The sequence below is a fragment of the Grampus griseus genome (assembly GCF_964374135.1).
Source record: "Grampus griseus genome assembly, chromosome: 16".
Lineage (NCBI taxonomy): Eukaryota > Metazoa > Chordata > Mammalia > Artiodactyla > Delphinidae > Grampus > Grampus griseus.
The window spans coordinates 38,001,101-38,026,038 of NC_139010.1; the positions used below are offsets into that span (position 1 = coordinate 38,001,101).

Genomic DNA, 24,938 nt, shown 5'->3' on the forward strand with positions numbered 1-24,938 from the left:
GAGAAAGAACAAAAAAACCAAAGGCCCCACACTTGCTGATTTCAAAACATTACAAAGCTACAGTAATCAAAACAGTAGGGTACTGACATAAAGCCAAATATATAGACCAACAGTAAAGAATAGAACGCCTATGAATAAATCCATATATAGTCAAATGATCTTCACCAATGGAGACAGTCTCTTCAATAAATGGTGCTCGGAAAACTGGATATCCACATGCAAAAGAATGAAACTGGACCCGTATCTTATACCATACACAAAAATCAACTAAAATGTATTAAAGACTTAAACATAAGACCTGAGCTACAAACTCCTAGAAGAAAACATGGGAGAAAAAAATACGTAACACTGGTCTTGGCAATGACTTCTTGCCAAGAAGCACAAGCAACAAAAGCAAGCATAGACAGGTAGGACTACATCATAAAAAGCTTCTGCACAGCAAAGAAAACAATCAAGAGAGAAAAATGCAACCTACGGAATGGAAGAAAATATTTGCAAACCATATATCTGATAAGGGATTATTATCCAAAATATATAAGGAACTCCTATAAGTCAACAGCAAAAACAAACAAAACAAAAAACCCTGACTAAAAAATGGGCAAAGGACTTGAACAGAAATTTCCCCAAAGAAGAAATGGCCAATAGGTATACAAAAAGATGATCAACATCACTAATCATAAGAGAGATGCAAATCAAAATCACAATGAAATATTACCTCGCACCCATTAGGATGGCCACTAGCAAAAGAACAGAAAATAACAAGTGTTGGCAAGGATGCAGAGAAATTGGAACCCTCATGCAGTGTTGGTGTGAATTTAAATAATGAAGCCATTATGGAAAACAGCATGAAGGTTCCTCAGAGAATTAAAAGTAGAACTACCACATGATCCTGCAATCCCACTTTCAGGTATTTATTCAAAAGAATTAAGAGCAGGATCTCATAAAAATATTTGCACTCCCATGTTCAATGCAGTATTTTTCACAACAGCCAAGAGGTAGAAACAACCTAACTATCCATCAACAGATGAACAGAGAAAATGTTACATATCCATACAACAGAATATTATTCAGCCATAAAAGAGGAAAAAGGAAATCCTATCATATGCTACAACATGAACCTTCAGGATGTTACCCTAAATGAAATAAGCCAGTCACAGAAAGACTTTAAAACTGTATGATTCCACTTATGAGATATCTAGTCAAACTCATAAAAACAGAAATGGTGGTTGCCAGGGGCTGGAGGGAGACTGAAGTAAGAAGTTACTATTCAATGGGTATAGAGTTCCGATCATGCAAGATGAAAAAATTCTAGAAATCTGTGGCACAATACTGTGCGTACAGTTAACAATACTGTACACTTAAAATGTTCCTAAGAGGGTAGACTTCATGTTGTGTTTTCTACCACAATAAAAAAAAACTTTGAAAAGGCTTTGAAGCTTAGAAGTATACAGAATAACTGCATAAGTTATATTCAAAAGACACATTCAATGAACATTTTGTTTACTCTGTTGAACTAGGCAGCTTAGTAAATACTATTATTTTAAAAGTTTTGACAAGGTTTTGCCATTTTAATGCTAATGATTAATCTAGAAGAAAGTGAATCCAATGAGAACTGTTCCTCGACTATTAATTATTTCAAAGTTTTACAAGGTTAATATAGAGCTTACCATCGGCAGCAGGAGATGAAGATACACCCTACTATCTAAAAATTAAAATAAAAAATAACATCTGGATGTGGCTAATACATACACATGGGGTGGGGGGGTGGCAGAGGTTAAGTTATGACAACACTGACCGACTCTGAGCTCTTCACATCATTCCAAATGGTATAACAGTTCCACATGCACCTAAGTGAATTGTATATGGAAACAATACAACACTACTATGTCACATCATAATGTCACTCAGTGAAAGTGACTGTGTACAGTATCTGCAAATACACCAGATAGCAATCAACTTTTCATGGAAAATGAAAATCACTCCTATCATTTAGCAACCTAGCTAAGTTTTAACTGGGTCATTCTGATTACACCACCAGGCTTATCTGTAATTCTTGTTAATTTTTTTCTGGTTTAAAAAGCAGATGCACATATTAACCAGATTCCTTAACTTTTCTGTGTTAAAAGATTTGTGGATTCTGTTTCCTCTGAAATGTAATGGGAAGAATACTTAGAACAAAAAAAGCAGAAAGCTCTTAAGACTACTCTAACATTCTAAAGATTTGCAATCATTGTAGCACATTTCAGTCCTAGTAATCTTAAACATACTATTCTCTTCTTTCAGTTCTCCAGGGGCATGACAAACAAGAACCTCAAATGTAACACTGTATTACAGCTAAGGAAAAAATATGCCAGTGACAGACCCACAGAGCATTTATCCATGAGAGAGAATCCAGCATCTACAAAAACAATGGATAAAAACTGGTTTTTACATTAATGCCAAGGCTGTGGTTAACAGATTGGCTTATTAAATCACAATTATAAAGCAGAGGTAAGAAGAGTTCCTTCATGAAAAGCTAAGAAGAAATTACAGTATTATGTTATCCTTTATTGAGCTGGCTCTCAAAAGGGAAAAAAATTGGAATAACCGCTCTTAAGCCATATGAATTTTTTAGCAGTACCAAACGTATTTCTGAGTTTTAAAGAGTACTGTGTATACTGTGTACTAAAGGAGAACAAATATAGTAAGCCTATTAGAATTCATCCAGCCTTACGCACACAAGGATGTCATAACTGAATTGCACTCACACCAGTAATTCAATCAGCACGTTCTAAAACTAGAAGAGTTCTGAAAAAGCAAAGTGCCACAACGCACCACTGTGCGTGCGTTTGTGCACACGTGCAGTACTTTAGTGGCAATTCAAAAAGGGAAAATTAATCTGGATTTGGCTTTTTAAAAAAATTGTTAAGTTTTTTTTTTTTTTCCCCTAAAGATGGGCAGTAGAAGCAGAGGGAATTTGAGGAAGAAAGTTTTACAAAGATTAGGGTACCTTTTAGCTCTTTAGAACTTTCTTTTAAGCATAATCATATAATCCCAAATTGTCTTAAACTATGACCAAAAAAGCCTTAAAGTAAATTTTCATAATTTGTTACATATTCAGGGCATTAAATTATTTGAGGAAAAACTGCAGCTATCCCTAAACTAAAACCAAGAATGTCTGTACTGCTAAGAACTAGACATTTAGAATATGTTAAGATAGAGCACTATGCAAAGAATATAATCCAAAGGTATACGGGAGAAGTAGAGCTGAAAATCTTTCTTTTCTGCCTGATTCAATTAAGTGCTACAGATAAACCTTTCAAAGATACAGCTGCTATTTTTATGAAGAAACTGTCAATTCCTATCCACAAGAAGAACAATACACCTACTACTCAGTTGTTTTAACTTCAAAAGTATTTATATCAATATTATAAAACTTTATAAAAGCGAGCATTGCCACATCAGAATATCACCTTGAAATAGCATAACCTGAACATAAGCTCTAAAAAAGTCCAGGTAACAAAGCATAAAATCCAATACTTGGCCCTTTGTGAAAACTAATACAACTAAGCCTACAATTCAACAATTGTTAAATAAAAAGATACTAGAATGAGCCATGATGAAAAATCGGCTGAAATAAGCATCAGTTTTACAACTAAAAATATCACTAAATATAGAATGGACCAGTCGTATTAGGGAGATGATTTATCAAATTTAGAAACACGAAAAGAGAAGCTGAAAATATCTTGAGACACCTATGGGTAGACAGAGAATGTTCATTCTCCCCTTCGTTTTCCTCTTATTTAGCTGGACGTATGCTTGCCCTGATTTTCCAACATCTCTTGCTACTTGTGTGGGCACATGACCAGGTTCTAGTCAATGAATGAACAAAAAAGTAGGGTACACCTTCTGGGTCCTGGCCTTCTAGGGATGGTTCTTTGCCTCCCCTTCCCGTTCTTACTATTTGTACTCTTCAATACTCTAGAGATGGCAGGACACCACCCACAGAGGAAGGGGTCTCTGACAATACAGCAACTTGAAAATAGTCCAGAGATAAACAGCCAAGGTCTGATACGCCACAGAAAAATAAGCTACCTATTAAAAACTAACTTGAGATTTCTTTCACAGTAGTTGAGGCAAATGCTACAACTGAAATTAGGACTAAATAATGATAGGGGTGTGCTGAATATATAAGATTTTGCCAACACTGGATTTGTATATATATAACCTACACACGTATAACCTTAAAAGAAACAATTTGAAGGATATAAAGAACATTTAAGAGAAGAAGGAAAAAACCAAGGAAAAATACAATCTAAAGCCAACTTTTTTTAAAAAAACTGTAAACATATATATTCTGAGGAAGATCTATGAACTCACAGGGTACAATTTCCGAGTTATTACTAAATAAAAATTTAAATAGAAAGAAAAGTGCACATACAGATGCTACCTTTTATATAAGAGGGAAGATAAGAAAATTTGTGCTTATCTTTATAAAAAGAAATACAGAAAGGATAAAGCAGAGAAGTCCCTACCAGGGTGAGTGATGGGCCAGAACATCACTCAATGAAGTAACCGTTCATTGAACTTACCTTTTTGTATAGTGCTGACTTTTGGAAGCATGCTAATGTTGTACATATTCAACCAAATAAATTAAATAAATGAGAATGAAAGGGGAAAAAAAACCTAAAAGTGAAAGCAAACCAGAACACATAAACCTACTCATAATTCAAATGAATAGCAAATACAATGAAGGGAAGATAGGAAGAAAAGACAGGCAGACAGAACTCATCTAAATTACTTATGAACACAGTATTTGACTTTATACCTTGGGTCAGTGGCAGTGTAGGGTAGGGCAAGTGCAGGATTACAAATAAATCCTAAACACAGTAGTAGAGTTATTTATTGTAGTGGAATGGACAAAGCAATTCTCAAACTATTTTAGATGTATTATAGATTTGAGTAAAAGTGTTGATATTGCTGGGAGTCAGGGTTAAGACAGAAGGCAAGAAAGAACCCTGTAGGGATGGACTAATATTGAAGTTAGTGTGAACTCATGATTTCTAGAACAGGTATGTGCATATGCAGGAATCTATATGCATATACATGAATGTTTCCTATCTCCATCTATTACTAAAAGGGCCAAGAAGTGATGACCACATCTACTGCCCAGATCTTGGTCTCTAGTACCATTCCCCACTAAAGGTAATGGAGACTTCTCAGAGAATGGGCTTAATTCCAGGGCTGGAGGAGAGCAGGTACAATATGAATCTGGAAAACTGTGTTATGTCAATAAGTAAGAAAATGCCCATAGAATGATGGGGGTATGTCACAGCGACAGAAGAGCCAGACTAGCCAAATCAGGACAACTGTACCTCCAAAATAAATAATGAATTTTGAACCATTAAAGAGGCAGGGATTCATGAGTCCATACTGATAAAAGAAAAATAAAACAACCAAACAAATAAAATAAATAAATAAATGGGGAAAATCGACTGAATATTTTGCAAGCGGCACAGCAAACACTGAATCAGGAAAGCATCATCATGTATATTAAATCTAAGAGTATGAAGAACAAGGTATTTGAATAGTCTCTTCAAAGACTGCTTTTTAGTTGCATGGGGAAGAAAATAATTATACAGCAGAGGAATAGACAACCCCTTAACTGGGTGATCATAATCAACATTCTCCAGAGGTGGCACGCTGAAAAAAATACATCATCACTTACACAGTATCCCAGCCTAGAATGAATAACCTGAATACAATCATGAAGAAACTTCGATTAAACCAAAGTGAGAAGCTTTTTTTTTAAAGGGGGATCAGGGGATGTCAATGTCATAAAAGACAAAGAAAGACTACAGAAATGTTCCTGGTTAAAAGAGACTAAAGACACAGCTAAACAGCTAAATGAATGACAGCTAAATGAAATACCTCACCCTAGACTGGATCCTGTAGCAGAGACGAGAAAATGCTACAAAGGACATTACTGTGTCAACTGACAAAACTGACACAACAGATTAGGTAAAAATACTGGAACAATGTTAAATTTACTAAAGATGATTACTGTGATGTGGATATGTAATTGATTAGGAAGTACACACTGTATTTAGGGTAAAGGGCTAATTATATATATAAAATATATATATGAACTTACCCTTAAATATTCAGAAAAAATACATATGTATGAATATACACACAAAGAGAAAGAACAAATGAAAAAGCGAATATTAAGATAATATTCATAAGGAATGTTTGTTGTACTATTTTATTTTTGTAACTCTTCCGTAATTTTGAAATTATTTCCAAGTACAAACTATTTTTTAATTATTCCCAGATAAAAAATATTAAAAATCTTTAAAAATTCTCTCAGAAAACTTTTAAAATAGAAAAAGTATAAATCATCATTCTATCAGTTAATATTTTAATTTCCATGAAACAACTAAATCAAATTCAGACAACAGTTAAATTAAGAAATCAAAGAGTAATAAAAAGATGAATTCAAGTTTAATACAGGCAATCCTACAAAATGGGAAGGGATAAAGATATTCTTCTTTTATGTTCTTTAATCAAATGTTAATTAAATAGCCCATCAATAATAAATGAAATAGCAATACTTCTTAGCTGAGGCACAGAAAAAGATGAAAACATAACCCATACCTGGTGCAACGGTAGTAAGAGTTTTCTGTTTTTAATCTCCCCTCCTAAAAAGCAAACGGGCCACTGATAATCTTCTTTGCCCTGGCTTCTAAGAAGCTCAAAGTTGTATTTGTGGTAGATCCCCAGGAAATCCATCAAGACAAAAAGGCTTGACAAAAAGGAACTCATCTATTCCTTACTTTTTCTTAACAGTTTCCTCATTTATTTTCAATCTGGTTCTACCAAATTTGTCTCTGTTCACTGTAAGAACAGACCCAGAAACAAGGCAGATGACAGAATTAGGAGACAAAGACACTGAAAATAACTGTAACTATATTCCACATATGTAAGAAAGTAGGGAAAACAACTGAGTACGTTAAGTAGACAAGAAAGATATAAAATAGACCCAAACTAAACTTTCAGAGATGGGATTAATAGCTGCTTAGACGCTGTAGAAGAACCTGAAAATGGGCAACAGAAACTATCTAAACTATCTCCAAATGAAACCAAGACTGAAAAAATTAAAAAGATGGAAAGAATGTCAGCACACACTGGGACAAGTTCACCCAGCCCAATAACTGTATGAGAAAGTAAAAATTAACTCCCTTCACAGATAGTACTTTGCCCTGAACCTCTCAAACACTGTTTCATTTAAATTTTACCCAAACTCCCCAGTTCCCCCAAAATCCTACAAAAACTTTTCTTTGGTAAGATGCCCCTTGGTTTCTCTGCTGTGCAGTATCCTTTATTGCAATAAGTCAATAAGCCTTATTCTGTCAGACTACAGGTTATACGTGTTGATTTTAGGCTGATACAAGCAAGACAAGTATAATAAGAGTCCCCAGAAGGGGACAGAGAGCCAAAAACTATTTGAAGAATATTGGGTAAAATTTTCCCAAATTTGATGTTTACCAATTTTCAAACATAAAAAAGCCAAACATTTAGTACTATATGAAGATTATTTGCTGAAAGATACTTTCAAAAATCCTAGAAATAAACATTTATGAACACCTTCTGTATCTCAGACACTAAGAATTTAAAGGTGAAAAAATATATGGTCACCATCCCCCCCAAAACTCCCAATATTTTACATCTAATGTTAATTTATGGTCATCATTAGCATAAAGTCGTAAGACTATCAATAAAAGAAAGTTCAGCAAAGAGTTTTCTGGATGTCAGAATCCCAATGAACTCTAAATAAAATGTACTACAAACTAGAAAACCAAATTCCAAACTATAAACAACCTAACACACACACACATTCTCTCTCTCTCTCCCTCTGTCAAATGTTTGTTCGAGTTCCCATGTTCTTGATTAACCCATGGCTACATTTTCTCATTTCAAACTTCACTTTCTGGGAAATAAGTTATAGTGAAATATTTTGAACTTTCAAACTTTAAAGGAACCTGAACTACAGAAAATAAAAAGATTAATGGTGCTTTTATTCCTTATTAAAATCCTTCCAGAATAAAATATTACAGGAAAGAAAACCACCCGAATTAGATCTCATAAAGAAAATAACTTACACTTTCCTACATCTTTATAGAATACAGATCAATGACTTAAGTACCTGGTTCAATGTTTAAGTTAAATACTACCTATATAAAAGGAAGACAGATACTCCTGCTTTGGAACAAACATAATGAGTATGAAATACTAAGACTACTCAAAAGTTTCCGTGGGGAAAAAACATTCTACCTCACTTTCTAAGACACTTACTTATTTTTCTCCTTTTTATATCCCCAGTACCTAGTACTGTGAAATGCAGGTATTATGTAAAAACAATGACAACGAAAAGTCAACTAAAACTGACCCTCTTCCATACCCAGGCTCAGCCAGAACACGCTCAGCTTCAACAACTCTTTGACTCACCAACCTGCTTTTTACTTTTACACTTTGGCCAGCATCCCTCATCAGCAGACCAGTGGCTTACAGTCTCTCTTTTTTTCAGCTTCACGTTTATCTATGTCTCAGGTTTCTAGTCCATGAGACTATAGTGAATCTCATACTGCTATCTCGATGACTGGATCCCAGGATGGTCAATGAATCCCCAGACACAGAACAAAGGTAACCATGGGTAAAACAATTTGACAGAAAAATAAGCTGCTTCATCAGAGTGAGTTCTAATTGCTGGAGAAGGATACTATAAAGGAACATCTGTTCTTGGGTGAGAGGTGGAACTACCTGTCCTTTAAAATCTCTTTAATTGTAAGATTCTGTTTTTAAGTTGACAACCTATATATATAAACTCATTTTATAAAACAAAAAAAAATGAGTTTACAAAACTATAAAAACTATACTGAACTTTAAAACTGCAGCTTTATACAATTTTAACTTTTGAATACAGTTAAATATATAACCATGATTTATACTGATAATCAAGTTTTAATTCAACTGCCCATAAACCCACTATCCTATGTCATATTGAATGACAGGAGGGAAGAGGAAAAAAAAGTCCAGAATGTTCTTTTGAGAGTCAAACAAAAGACAGTACCACATGGGCCCAGCATTAAACCACAGGGAAATGATGAAAGTGAAGCTATAAATATTTGAGAACTGAAACTGAGATTGACATTATGGTTAGTTTCATCAATGACCCAGCAAATAGTCTTAACCGGCAAAATAAGATGGCCAAAGCCCAAGGTAAAATATAACCCTCCAAGCACAGAAGGTTAGTTGGGATGATTATACAGATAATCCCTTAGGAAGAGAGCAAACTGGCAGCAGCTGAATGGAAAGCTAGAAATCAAACAAAAAGCAGGGCAGGCAGAAAAAATGATCTAAACTTATCAGCACATACGGGGTTGGCCAAAAAGCTCCTTCAGTTTTTAAGTAAAAATAAAAGACACATTTTTCATTTTCCCCAACAACTTTATTGAACAACGTATTCACTGTTTTGTTCCACTACCTTCTGCCATTCTTCAGGCAATTTCATAATTCCATCTTCCCAAAACTTTTCATCTTTCTGAGCAAAGAACTGTTCCAGGTGCCTTTTACAGTCTTCCAAGGAATTGAAAATTTTTTCCATTAAGAGAATTTTGTAAAGACCAAAAAAAATGGAAATCCGAAGGTGCAATCAATGTCTGGTGAATATGGCGGATGAATCAGAACTTCCCAGCCAAGCTGTAACAGTTTTTGCCTGGTCATCAAAGAAACATGCGGTCTTGTGATGGAAGATTATGCGTTTTCTGTTGACTAATTCCGGATGCTTTTCATCCAGTGCTGCTTTCAGTTGGTCTAACTGGGAGCAGTACTTGTTGGAATTAATCGTTTGGTTTTCCAGAAGGAGCTCATAATAGAGGACTCCCTTCCAATCCCACTGTATACACAACATCACCTTCTTTGGATGAAGACCAGCCTTTGGTGTGGTTGGTGGTGATTCGCTTGCCCCACAATCTCTTCCATTCCACATTATTGTACAGTATTCACTTTTCATCACCCATCAGTTTGTTTTACAAACGGAACATTTTCATTACAATAAGTAGAGAATCGCATGTGGAAATATGGTCAAGAAGGCTTTTTTTGCTTAACTTATGTGGAACCCAAACATCAAAGCAATTACATAACCAAGCTAGTGAAAATTATTTTCAGCGCTTGATTTGGATATTTTGATTATGTCGGCTATCTCCCACGTGGTATAACGTTGATTGTTCTCAATTACTGTCTCAATTTGATCACGATCAACTTCAACTGGTCTACCCAACTGTGGAGCATCGTCCAGCGAGAAATCTCCAGCACAAAACTTTGCAAACCACGTTTGACACCTTCGATCAGTCACAGCACCTTCTCCATACACTGCACAAATCTTTTTGTGCGCTTCAGTTGCGTTTTTACCTTTCTTGAAATAATAAAGCATAATATGCCGAAAATGTTGCTTTTTTCTTCCATCTTCAATATTAAAATGGCTACACAAAAATTCACCAATTTTGATTTTTTTTTTTTTTTTTTGCGGTACGCGGGCCTCTCACTACTGTGGCCTCTCCCGTTGCGGAGCACAGGCTCCGGACGCGCAGGCTCAGCAGCCATGGCTCACGAGCCGAGCCACTCCGCGGCATGTGGGATCCTCCCAGACTGGGGCATGAACCCGTGTCCCCTGCATCGGCAGGCGGACTCTCAACCACTGTGCCACCAGGGAAGCCCCTGCTGTTTTTTTTTAAATGCACGCTGATATGACAGTCACATACAATCTAACAAAATTGTTTCAAATGAAGTTAGTGACAACTAAGCACTACTAGAGCCATATTATGGAAAAAAACTGAACGTACATTTTAGCCAACCCAATATATGGCAACTACAAATAATGGGATTCAGGGAAACTGTAGCCAGTGATCAGAAATAAGATGGCACTGAAAGAAAAAAAAAAACATTAAAATTATCAAATGATCAGGACTTCACTGGTGGCGCAGTGGTTAAGAATCCGCCTGCCAATGCAGGGGACACGGGTTCGAGCCCTGGTCCAGGAAGATCCCACATGCTGCGGAGCAACAAAGCCTGTGCACCACAACTACTGAGCCTACGCTGTAGAGCCCACGAGCCACAACTACTGTGCCCGCGCACCACAACTACTAAAGCCTGTGTGCCTAGAGCCTGTGCTCTGCAACAAGTGAAGCCACCACAATGAGAAACCTGCGCACCACAACGAAGAGTAGCCCCCGGGCTTCCCTGGTGGCGTAGTGGTTGAGAGTCTGCCTGCCGATGCACGGGACACGGGTTCGTGCCCCAGTCCAGGAAGATCCCACATGCCGTGGAGCAGCTGGGCCCGTGAGCCATGGCCGCTGAGCCTGTGTGTCTGGAGCCTGTGCTCCGCAACGGGAGAGGCCACAACAGTGAGAGGCCCACGTACCACAAAAAAAAAAAAAGAGTAGCCCCCGCTAGCCACAACTAGAGAAAGCCCGCGTGCAGCAACGAAGACCCGACACAGCCAAACATAAATAAATAAATAAATAAATATTTTTAAAAAAATTATCAAATGATAAAACCACATACAGAAACAACAGGTACTCAGGCTCAGGTACTTAAAACCAGGTATGTTTCAAGCTAATGCCTCAAACTCTATATTTACTTTTCTCCCTTGTAAGTGACAACTTTTCTGAGTAATCATTTCAAATATGTTCTTACCAGAAGTTTACTTTACCTCCTCATCTTCTTTCTGCCACATGTGTTTACCCAGCCAGCCCTCAATTCTGTTACGAACAGAATTCTTTATATACCTGGTGAGGTGTTGGGGAAAATTCTCACAGCCAGCAAGCTTAAAAAGTTAGTTTTTTGTTTTTTTGGCTGCACCACACAGCTTGTGAGATCTTAGTTCCCTGACCAGGGATCGAACCTGGGACCCCAGCCATGGAAGTGCAGAGTCCTAACCACTGGACCACCAGGGAATTCCCAAGTTAATGTTTTCTAACATGGGAAGATAGAGAGAGGGAAGAGGGACCTCTTGGCTGGTGGCACTAAAGCTGAGGAGATGGCCTGTGTGGTCAGGAAATTGGCTATATACAAGAGGACTGAGCAAATACGTAAATGTATTGAGGATACTGGGAAGCAGATTCCTCACTGTCGGCAAAGAGAAGTAAAATGTGCAAAGTGGGAAGGCTAGAATAAAACATGTGGTGTTGAACTAGAATTGGAGGTATCAGTGTGAACTCATGGTTCTAAATATACATAGATATGAAATAAGTATGTGTCTGTGTGGTGGCGGGGGGTGGCGAAGGAGAGAGGAAGAAAATGCATATATTCACGTGTTTCCTTGCTCTGTTAACTCAAAGAAGGCCTAGAAGCAATGACACCCCAGAAGAAATGACCATACTTTGCGACCAAATTTTAAAGATCATTCTCCACTAAAAGAAAACAGGGGTCCTTGGAGGAATGGTTGATTCCACAACTGGGAATGTGCATCATGAGCCTTGAACATCTTTGTGTGTCATTAGTAAGGAAATGCAAAGTGGTGGGCCATGTTAAAAGCCAGTTTGAAAAACCATGAACAGGCCAAGTCTAAGAAATTCTGAGTATCGAAATAATAACAGTACTATCATTTAAATAAATAACAGTAACAAATGACTGAATAAAACAGAAATCCATGTTCATACTGATATAAAGAAATTTATAAATAAATGAATATATAATGTATATACTACATAATGAATATATAAATACATATATTCTTTTATATACATGAAGGAGAGGAAAAAAATCTACCTTACCAGTAGAAGGCCAACTACTAACAACTAGAGAAGGCAGGATGTAATTAGAAAAAAAAAATTCAACAACCATCATAGTAAAGATTGATTCAGGCAAAAATCAATGCTAAAACTAGTGGGTAAAAGTTTGATGAGGAGTTGAGGAACCTGACAGGCCTCAAGGGATAGTTAATATCAATAGCAATGGTACAAAGTGACATTGTGCACCACCTGGTATGATGCAGTAAGAACAGAGCACCTCTTCTGAGGTATTTCCACCAAATACACAAAACCTAAATCTAATCGGGAGAAAACATCAGACAAGCACAAACTGAGGGACATTCAACAAATAACTGATTTTAACTCTTCAAAGATGTCAAAGCCATGGAAAAACTAGGAAAGACACAGATGTTCCAGACAGAAGGAGGGTGGAGACTTGTGACAACTAAATACAACATGTGATTCTGGATTGGATCATGGGTTCTTTCTCTGGGAGACGTGGGGGAGGGGGGAGTAATGTGTGATTTGTTCTGCTATAAAGGCCATTAATGAGACAATTGGTAAAACTGAATGGGATCTGTGGATTAGACTGAATTATTATATCAATGTTATTATTAGCTTCCTGGTTTTGATGGGTATACTATAGCTATAGAGTAGAGTACTCTTGTTTTCAGAAAGTAAAGACTAAGGTATTTGGGAGTAATCTGCATTAAGTCTACAACTTACTCTCAAATTATACATACACACACATACCCCCAATGAGAGGGGAGCCCATTTTGACCCCCATAGGACATTTAGTAATGTCCAAGACATTTTTGGTTGAAATGGAGGCGCACAGAGCAGGGGAAAAGAGGACTAGCATCTGGTGGGTAGAGGCCAGCGATGTTGTTAAATATCCTCCAATGTACAGGGCTACCCTCCACAACAGCTTTATTCAATCCAAAACATGAGCTAAGAAAGCCTGATAGGTAAGGAGGAAAATTTGCCACTACAATACGTGGGCCACCTCTCTACCACTCAGAAATGAGGTCATTAGTGCCTTTAATCAGAATGCAGAAGACCCAGATACTCCCACTGACCTATCAGCTACAGGAGGGTATTTCTATTATAATGGAGAAATGGAACAACTGCTGAGTACATTTCCTATGCCCACCTACCTAGTGACCCCTGCCTTTCCTTTTTCTCTGGAGATTTGGGGGATAACCTACATAAAACTCCTTGGAGAACTGAGCTTATCCTTTTTTACATCGAAATCATGAATCCTGATTTCTCACATATGAAACAAATCTATTCTTTCCACTCTGTTAATCTATAAATGCTTAAAACTTTGATCCCATTTATTTCCTGTATTCCTTTATACTCATCAAAACTCAGTAAGGTTAAATTTCCACTATTTCTGTTTCTCAATGGTTCTCTCCTTTTAAACAACTCTTAAGTAGTCTTTTAGCTGTCCTGAAGACAAATGGATGACCTATTTATTTTAAGAGCTAGGGATTTTATACTGCTTAACTTCTTGCTGCTCTCTTCCTGAAGGAGGCTTCTAAATTCTTTACCTAGATATTTTCATAAGGATACATAACTTCCATGGGATCTAAAGCATTTTTTATTACTTTTTACTAAAGTACTATAACACTCTGGATCAAAGTCTCATTTTTGAATCTTACTGACCCACCTAAATAGTAGTAGTATCTAAGTGAAAAAATTCGGACACAATTCCACTTAAAGAGGGTTTTGGGCAAATCTTTCAACAGGAGGTTTAAAAGGAAATTAAAACATTTACTGAAGCCTCTTTGGGGATTAAATCAGGACTATTGTTTTAAGGCAGGCTTTACTTATATTACATCTTTTAAATGAGTTCAATCTCATAGCTCTTTTGGTTTCATAAATTAATAATGATTTTCTTAATTTTCCTCTGACACTATCCATCAACAGTAAATAGGTCTTCTGCCTACTTGGTTGCATGACCTGATTTACTTTAGGCCGGAGAGATTCCTTCGTAATCGGGTCAAGTACATGTACACTGCTGCCTCCTAAGTTGTGTTAGTAGGAAAGAAATATATCCAATATTAAGTTTAAAACTAAGTTTAAAAAAATGAACATAAATAAGTACATATGAACTTGAATACTGAATTAACATACACAAGATAAAAATTATTTCAAAACTTTTGAACACATTACTATGACTTCATCATTAGTGAAATAATCTAAAGACAAAAAGAACTGGAAAGAAATTTTAACTTCACTTAGTGTATTTACTGTTCATAATAATATTGGTGTTATAATTTAAAAAGTAATGTGTGCTGTACAATAAAGAAAGCTAAGTACCAAATTTTGAAATGTTAGATTTGAAATGAAACTATCAGTATGAACTCAGTTTATTTTTCAATGTATTTCATAGCTCTGTCCAGTGAAAGAGCCTAGAAGCAATGAACACACCCAGCACTTAGTTCTGGGTTTCTAAGTACTAATCCCCACAAAAAGAACCAAGGATCCTTGGATGGGTCCATGATTGAAAGCACAAGATAAGTCCGGGTCATCTTTCGTGCAGAAAGCAAAAGAAAAGCTCAAAGATGATGGGTCTATATCAAAAGGACACAAGAAATGGCTTGAAATGGTTTACTCTGGCCAAATCTATTATAAATACATTTAATAAGTAAAAATTATTGAGTCTATAGTGATAGAAGTTCGGGGTTGGGATGGGGAGAAAGAAAACTCCTTTTTACAAAATTCCAGTTATTAAATGTAGAAGAAATCGCAATTAGAAAACTCACCATTCTGTAACTGTCAGTGTAATAACTGATGCAGGCAAAGATCAACAATGGATGCTAAAATTATGAGGTAAAACAATAATGGGGAACAGAATATTCACGTGCTGCCAGAGTCACACCCAGAAGCTTACTAATTAAATTATAAAAGGAAAAACATACTTTTATTTTGGGGAGATCCAGTGGTCACAACCTTCAATAGGTGGTCAAACAATTTTGAGTGGAACAACCAGATATTACATACCTTCCGATGTGATGCAACATACACAATATGACTTTGAGGCATTCTTGCCAAAATATGTTTAAACCTCAGCCTAATCAAACGTAGAGACTTACTTCCAGTGTTCTATGACACCATACTACTTTAATATAGTGGAGTAACAACTTACATCATCAGGAAACAATCAGATAAATTCTGAATGTGAAACATTCTACAAGACAGATATCCTGGGCTCTTAAAAGCAAAAAAAAAAAAAAACCAAAAAACTAGTGCCATAGGGAATTTTAAAAAGATGAGGGGACTACTCAAGATTAAAGAGACATAACAAGTAAATGATTATAGTTTGGGGAGAAAAACAGCACTAAAAGACATTTTGGAGACAGCTGAGGAAAACTGAATATGGCCTGGACATAGGATTATATCAAAGAATTACTAATTTTCTTAAGTATTACAATCATATAACCACAGTTAGGTATGAGACTGTCTTTTTTCTTAAGAAATGCATGCTATCTCAACAACTTTCAAATACGACAGGAAAAATGTTATATAATACACACACACACACACACACACACACACACATATGAAGAGAAGAGAAAAAGGGGAAGGGGAAGGGGACTGTGTGTAATTATGACGATTTGGTGGGGGGGTGGGGATCAATCTAGATAGAGGAATATAGTTATTCATCACATTTTTTTACACTTTCTGTATATTTTAACTTTTTATAATAAAAAGTTGAGGTGGGAGAAATAAAGTAGAATGCTTTAAAGGACTCAGGAAACTCTTCCAGGGTGTCTACAAAGACAAAACCATTTTCACAATAATAATATGTTGTTTGCCTTTTTCACTTCGTTGATATTTGCAGGGATGGTATTTGCAAAAGCAATGCTGGGTAAAGCTGTTGGTGTCTTAGCATGAATCAAGGCAGGGGCTCTGAACTGTATATAAGCAGTCATATTCTTCACTGCTACACACTTCATACTTAAAAAATAAAATGCCAGTTTCACATAAGAAAAAAGCCCTTGATAAAGGAGTGAAAATTAGTGATTAAATCGTAACCCTAAGTGCACTAATGGTCTATGTGACAAAACCAGTGTGCCTAAAACACTTCTGTTGCATATAAAGTGTGGTTGTATCAAAAAAAACCACTACTGGCTCAAGTTTCAAGCTGAACCAGCCACTTTTTTCCTGAACACCATTCTTTACTTAAAAAACTGACAAACTATGCTTATACAGACTTGGGTATTATGCAGACATTTTCTCAAAAATGAACAAAGTAGGCCTGTCATTGCCAGTCATTTTCCCTGAAGTATTTTCTGCCAATGAAAAAATTTCAACTTTTAAGCAAAAACTAAAATTCTGGAGAACTGTGAACTTGATAGCTTCCCAATACTTAAAAGACTTTTCTAATGAGTTTGACAGTGATATTAATGATATTTTTGATACTGTATAATGAAGTGTGTCACCACTGAAAGATTTAGATAAATCAGTCTAACCAGTATTTTCCAAATGACCAATGTATAATGTTACAAAGCATGCATGTGTAAAAGATCCATTCAAAGGCAAGACAGACCAACAGATTTTAATGCAACATTATGAAAGGTTCACTGGCACGGTTTTACACTCCAAGTTACAACTAATCTTTAAGAAGCTCCTGGGGTAGGTACTTTCCTCGTGGTCCAGTGGGTGAGACTCTGCGCTCCCAATGCAGGGGGTGCCTGGGTTCGATCCCTGGTTGGGGAACTAAATCCCACATGCCAACAACTAAGACCCAGCACAGCCAAATAAATAAATAAATGGATGGATAGATAGATAGATAGATAAATAAATAAATAAATATTAGAAAGAAAAGAAAAACTCCTGGGGCTTCCCTGGTGGTGCAGTGGTTAAGAATCCGCCTGCCAATGCAGGGGATATGGGTTCGAGCCCTGGTCCGGGAAGATGTGACATGCCGCGGAGGAACTAAGCCCATGCGTCACAACTACTGAGCCTGCACTCTAGAGCCCACAAGCCACAACTACTGAAGCATGCATGCCTAGAGACCATGCTCTGCAACAAGAGAAGCCATCGCAGTAAGGAGCCCACGCACCGCAAGGAAGAGTAGCCCCCACTCACCTCAACTAGAGAAAGCCTGTGCGCAGCAACGAAGACCCAACACAGGCATGCATAAATAAATAAATAAATAAAATTATTTATTTATTTATTTATAAAAGAAACTCCCATTTTTTTTCAATTTTGGTGTAATGTCAACGAAGAATGTCTATAATTATCTGAAAAAGCTACTTAAAATACAACTACTTATCTATGTGAGGCTGGATTTTCTTCATTATTTTTCAACTAAAACAACAATGAAAAATACTGAATATAGAGGATATAAGAACCTAGCTCTTTTAAAAAAAATTTATTGAAATATAGTTGATTTACAATGTTAGGTTAATTTCTGCTGTACAGCGAAGTGACTGTTATATATATTCTTTGTCATATTCTTTTCCATTATGGTTTATCACAGGATACTGAATAGAGTTCCCTGTGCTATACGGTAGGATACTGTTGTTTATCCATTCTAAACATACTAGTTTGCATCTGCTAATCCCAAAGAATCTACCTGTCTTTTACTAAGCCAAACTTTATAAAGAGATTTGCAAAAAATGTACAATGCTACTCTTCTCACCACATTTTTAAGAAAATAATTCTCGCTAAAATGTTATATTAACATGTAATGGGTTACTGTTAAGTGAATTATTAATAAGTATCTTTGAAATATGTTTTCACTTCCAATTTGATAAATATAACATATATAATCAAAAGCTTTCTGGGATTCTTAATAAAATTTTAAGAATGTGAAGTAATCCTGAGACCAAAAAATGTATAACTTTTACACTAGAAATCAACACATGCCATACACAATTTTATAAACCAAAACCTCACCTAAGCATTAAGGGCTATAGCCATTATACCACACTACCCTGGCCCCTGGCTCCAGAGCAAGTTAGCTCTGTTGAAATGAGCATTAAGCATTTTTTTTTTCTGGTGGGGGGTGAGCACCTGGGGCTGCAAAAGTATAACACAATCACTCTGAAAAGATTCCTAACTGGCTGTTTACAGAGGTAAAAGAATAAAAATAAAACGAGGCCAGATAATATGGACACACTCATTCTTTGGTTGCTTAAAAGTAGTTCAATCTACAAAAAATGTCAACAACTTCTAACTGCAATTTTCAATAATAAAACTGTTTAACACTATACAAGCTATTTAAGTAAAGGAATTTTTTTTTAAAAAAGGTAAAGTCAAGCAAATTATTCTCAATATCTATGCTGGACCATATTAAAATGACTTATATAATGCATAAGAATGAAGTTGGACCCTTAACTTACACTATATACAGAAATTAACTCAAAATGGATCAATGACCTAAATGTAAAACCTAAAACTATAAAACCTAGAAGAAAACATAGGGAAAAGGTACATGACATCCAATTTGACAATGATTTCTTAGATATGACACCAAAAGCACAGGTAACAAAAGAAAAAAATAGATAAGCTGGACTTCACTGATATTAAAGCACACTACCAAGAAAGTAAAGAGACAATTCACAGTATAGGAACATCTATGTGCAAATTATGTTATCTAATAAGACATTCATATATAAAGAACTCCTATAACTCAACAATAAAAAACGAAACAACTTGATTCAAAAATGGGCACTGGCGATGAAGAGTGGCCCCCGCTTGCCGCAACTAGAGAAAGCCCTCGCATAGAAACGAACACCCAACACAGCCAAAAATAAATAAAATGTAAAAAAAAAAAAAAAAAAAATGGGCACTGAATAGACATTTCTCCAAAAAAGATATACAAATGTCCAGCAAGTACATGAAAAGATGCTCAACATCAATAATTAGGAAAATGTAAATCAAACCACAATGAGATACCATTTCCCACACATTAGGATAGCTATTATCAAAAAAAAAAACTCAGAAAATAAATGTTGGTGAGGATGTGGAAACATTGGAAACCTTGTGCATTGCTAATATGAATATAAAAATGGTGCAGTCAAGGTGGAAAACACTTTGGCAGTTAAACGAAGACCTACCATATGTCCCCAAAATTCCACTCTTAAGTATCCAAATCAATTGAAAGCAGGGACTCAAATAGCCAAAAAGTGAGAACCACCCAACTGTCCATCTACAGATGAATGGATAAACAAAATTTGGTATTCAGCCATAAAAAAGAAACATTCTGATATATGTTACAACAGGGATGGACCCTGACAACATAATGCTTAGTGAAATAAGCCAAGTACAGATAGACAAACATTGCGTGACTCCACTTATATTAGGCACCTAGAATAGGCAAATTTATAGAGACAGAAAGTAAAACTGTGTTTACCAGAGGCTGGGAAGGTCAAGGTGGAGTTATTGTTTAATGTGTACAGTGTTTTTGTTAGAGACGATGAAAAAGTTTTGGTTATAGGTAACAGTGACGGTTATACAACACTATGAATGTATTTAATGTCACTGAATTGTACACTTGCATATAATAAAGACTATGTTATATATGTTTTACCACACTTCAAAAAATGGTTACAATGCTTTGAAAAAATAATTTACATATATCCTCTGAAAGACAAAATTTAATTGCCATGATGTTTGTTAGTAATTTTTAAATAAAAAAAGAGCTGAGCCCTCCAACAATAATACAAATCACCGATAGTGCTTTACTTACCCGTTTGGGGCCACTAAAAATCTTTCTGGTATTTTCCTTTGATTTATCTCCTTGTTTATTTGGGGGCTTCTTCACATTTTCAGGCACACCAGGCAAATCCTCTGTAAAATCCAAGTTTTCTGAAATGGTAATCAAAACTAGCTAGCTTTCTATTATTTCAAATTATCTACCAGACAACCTATGAACATTTTGAGGAGAAAGAAGCATATTGTGGGGAGAAAAAAAAAGGAATAAAAGCACCACAGAGTTGACAAAATACTCCAATGATATTAAGTCTCATTCTCCCGTGCTCACTCCCTGCTTGTCCCCTACTCTAAAAGAAAATCAGAAACCTAGTTGCTGTGTATGTGCTCCAGTTTCACTGGCAAAATCAATTCTTTTCCAGAATAATTTGTTCTTCGAAGTTCATATAACTGCTAGTTATCTATCAACATTAACACTGGCATGGTCTAGTTTAAACACACACACACACACACACAAACACACACACACACATCATCAGGTGATATGCACCTGTAACATTTTTCTAGAATTTAAGTACACTTAATCATGTTGGCCTTCAAAGAATGCCTGCTTACATCTGAAGAGGCCACATTTTTAAAAAACCCCAAAAAAGGATATAGCTATCCTTGGCAAGATACAGAATGACCCAGTACAATGTAGTTCAGTGGTCTGTGGTACTACCACAAAACTAACCAAAGGATTACACTAATTTCCAAATGGCTATATTTTTTTCTAGCCTAAACAAAAACAAAAAAGAAAAAAATAGTAAGGGGACTTCCCTGGTGGTCCAGTGGCTAAGACTCCACGCTCCCAGTGCAAGGGGCCCAGGTTCGATCCCTGGTCAGGGAACTAGTTCCCATGTGCATGCCACAACTAAGAGTTCGCATGCCACAGCTAAAGATTCTGCACGCCGCAGCTAAAGATCCCACATGCCGCAACTAAAGAGCCTGCACGCGGCAACGAGGATCCTGTGTACGGCAACTAAGACCCGGCACAGCCTAAATAAATAAATAAGTATTTTTTTAAAAATAGGAAGACTTGGGCTTCCCTGGTGGTGCAGTGGTTGAGAATCTGCCTGCCAATGCAGAGGACCTGGGTTCGAGCCCTGTTCTGGGAAGATCCCACATGCCACAGAGCAACTGGGCCCGTGAGCCACAACTACTGAGCCTGCGTGTCTGGAGCCTGTGCTCCGCAACAAGAGAGGCCACGACAGTGAGTGGCCCGCGCACCGCAATGAAGAGTAGCCCCCGCTCGCCGCAACTAGAGAAAGCCCTCGCACAGAAATGAAGACCCAACACAGCCAAAAATGTAAATAAATAAATAAAAATGAACTATCAATTCCCCCCTCAAAAAAAAAATAGGAAGACTTTTCTCTGTCCCAACCCTTAAAAATGTTTGCTGTTTCATACAGTGTATGAAGACTCAGATTCCAACTTTGGATATATCAATCAAACAGTCTCTCATTTTTAAACATTATTTGTTATCAACATGATGTTTTTCAAAGGGAGCCTAATGACTTACGATAACTTGCTATCAAGGTTAGGATAAGAGCTAAGAAGGCTGTAGCAGAACTGGAGCTCAGGTTTCAGTACATAATTACTAACCATCTTCCTGAGAAAGCAAATGTAAAGCTGTCTACCCAGTCATATCTCAAGTGACTAGCAAGGCTGCAGCAAACTTCAGTTCTTCAGAAGCAATTCAACACAACATTGAATTCTGAAAATACTCTTATTTTTTTGCAGTGGGGAGTAAGGCGGGCTCCTAGGGGCTACTCCTGTGTAATTCTAGCTTTAGCGATTCTAATCTAGCAAACCTATTTTTAGGCCAAATGAAGCAAAATGGTAGGTAGCCTCAAGTATGATACACTCTATAAGAAAATCTGTATGTAAGAATACTATGGGATCTTTAGTTGCAGCCTGTGGGCTCTTAGTTGTGGCATGAGGGATCTAGTTCCCTGACCAGGGATCAGAAGCCAGGTCCCCTGCATTGGGAGCATGGAGTCTTTTTTTTTTTAATTAATTAATTTATTTATTTATTTTTGGCTGCACTGGGTCTTTGTTGCTGTGCACGGGCTTTCTCTAGTTGCAGCGAGCAGGGGCTACTCTTAACTGCTGTGCGTGGGCTTCTCATTGCGGTAGTTTCTATTCTTGCGGAGCATAGGCTCTACATGTGCGGACTTCAGTAGTTATGGCTCACAGGCTCTAGAGCACAGGCTCAGTAGTTGTGGCGCACAGGCTTAGTTGCTCCGCAGCATGTGGGATCTTCCTGGACCAGGGCTCGAACCCGTGTCCCCTGCATCAGCAGGTGGATTTAACCAACTGCGCCACCAGGAAAGTCCTAGGAGCGTGGTGTCTTAAACACTGGACCACCAGGGGAAGTCCCTACTATGATAGTTCTAATTCACCATAATGACTCTTGTTCTATGACCCTAAAAGGACAAAAGCTCTATTTAACAAGTAAACTGATATAGGAAAACTGTATTTGGTTAAATACAAATAAATATAACCCCTGTATCCCAGAGGCTTTCACATACTCTTCGTCGCTCAACAGTCAATCCACTTCACAAAGCCCTTGTCAAGTAGTGACTTACTCATAGCAAAACTAACCTATTTCTTTTGTTTGTCTCTCAGTGGAGACTATCAACTCAAGGACTTCAAGTCATTACTGGTCCTACTATCTTAAGGGACAAATTAATTTTTCACTGGTAAGAGTGTATAAATACTTAACTAGCACTTTTTAATTTTATTAAGTCAACTTACGAGGATGATTCTTAAGATTTAATCTTAACTTCATAAATTTAAGATTTCTTTAGAATGTTTTTTAACATTTATTGATTAGGCTTTTTTATTTTAATTTTCTAATACTTCCCTCATTACAACCACCTAGTATCAATATAGTTCTAAATGACCAAAATCTATCCTTATGTTTCCATTGCATTTAGTTTTTCAAAGCTGAAATATCAAGATGTTCATTATCCCTACACACACACACACACACACACACACACACACACACACACACACACACACGGACACACACTAAAATTCTCAAGTGCTAATGGTAGAATTAAAATACAAATATGAAAAGACTCCCCAATTTACAAACTGGTTCCTTACAAGGTGGGACTTTATTAACATTTAAATGCTGTTATCTTTGGATAAGGTAATCTTTGGCACTAAATAGGTACTCCTATTAAAATTAAATGTAGTAACAAGCTAAAACTAAGTATCCAGGAGGAAACTAAGTAGCTGTTACTTAAGCCTGAAAAACACGTTTACTTGTAGTTTTTTTTTTAAGTCTTACCTGCATTATTAGTACTAGACTGACTGTCCTGGGAATTATCACTGCTTTCTGGAGGAGGCTGCAAGGAGGGTGATGGAGCCGTTTTAGATCTTTTTTTGTTTGTCTTTCTTTCCACTTGACAGTCATCATCTTCATCATCTTCACTTTCACTGAGATCATCAAAGCCAAAATACTTAATTTTGTAATTAGAACTCCCAGAACCTCCTTCATCACCTCCTGTCTCATCATGATCTTCAAAACCAAAAAATTCAAGTTTAACATCTTTTTTAGACTTAGTATTACTAGGTCGAAATCTAGTAGTGGTCTTAGACGTTGCAATATCTGCTTTTTTTCTTAGCCGGCCAGCTTCTCCCAAATCTGCAGGAGTTGATGCAGTGAACTCATCCATGCTGCGTTCCATAGTATCCTGTATGGTAACATTACAAACTGACAAGCAAGATGGATGTAAAACAGTATAATCTCTAGTCCGTCCAACCGTCCCTCTAAAACTGGTCCCACAACTTACACTGCCTTTTTTTGCCTGATTCAGGCCATCTTTACTTGATTCACTGTTTGCTTTGGCTAAGCCCTGACTGGTGCCGTCCATTAGCTTATCAAAATTTGATGCTCCTTGTGAGGATTTTGCTTTATTGGCCCTACAATACGTCCTACAGTTGCTTGGCCTAAGAACCCTTTGCATGATGTCTTCCTCAATGGCTTCATTTAGATTTTCCAACCGATTTTTAAAATCCTCATCCTTCATCTCCAAAAGAGGATCACTATCCAAACTTAAAATACAATCTTCTGATCTGCTATCTTCAAAGTCATTATCCCATTCATACAAACCAGTTCTTACAGATCCCTTGATTGAAGATGTTTCTGATGGAGATTCTGACCTTCTTCCAAGCTGGGAGTTCCAAGTATCATTTGTTTCTTTGATTTCATCAGCTTTGTATCCAGAAGCCACTGTTGTTTCTGCATTGGGTTTCTTAGTACTGTCTTCAGCATTTTTGTAAATATGGTGACTATTTTTTTCATGTTCTTCACTAAAGTTCTCCACTTTATCTATAAAAATGAAAAATAAGTCAAAGGATAAAAATATGAGTGACAGCAATATAAAAGTTAACAAATAAAAGGGACATTTGGTTAATTAATAG

The 24,938-nt window shown here is 36.7% G+C and overlaps 1 protein-coding gene across 3 annotated transcripts in view; it reads right to left on the reverse strand.

Annotated features, from left to right (window-relative positions):
• Positions 1-24,938, reverse strand: part of WAPL (WAPL cohesin release factor) — a 75,697-nt gene that overhangs the window by 25,959 nt on the left and 24,800 nt on the right. For 2 of the 3 annotated variants that reach the window (XM_082673938.1, XM_082673937.1), the window contains exons 3-4: positions 23,803-24,846; positions 20,497-20,615 (exon numbers count right to left, since the gene is read on the reverse strand). In XM_082673938.1, the coding sequence (XP_082530064.1) occupies positions 20,497-20,615; positions 23,803-24,846 (1,163 nt within the window). The remainder of the gene's footprint in view (positions 1-20,496; positions 20,616-23,802; positions 24,847-24,938) is intronic. The other variant, XM_082673939.1, reaches the window with a different exon arrangement.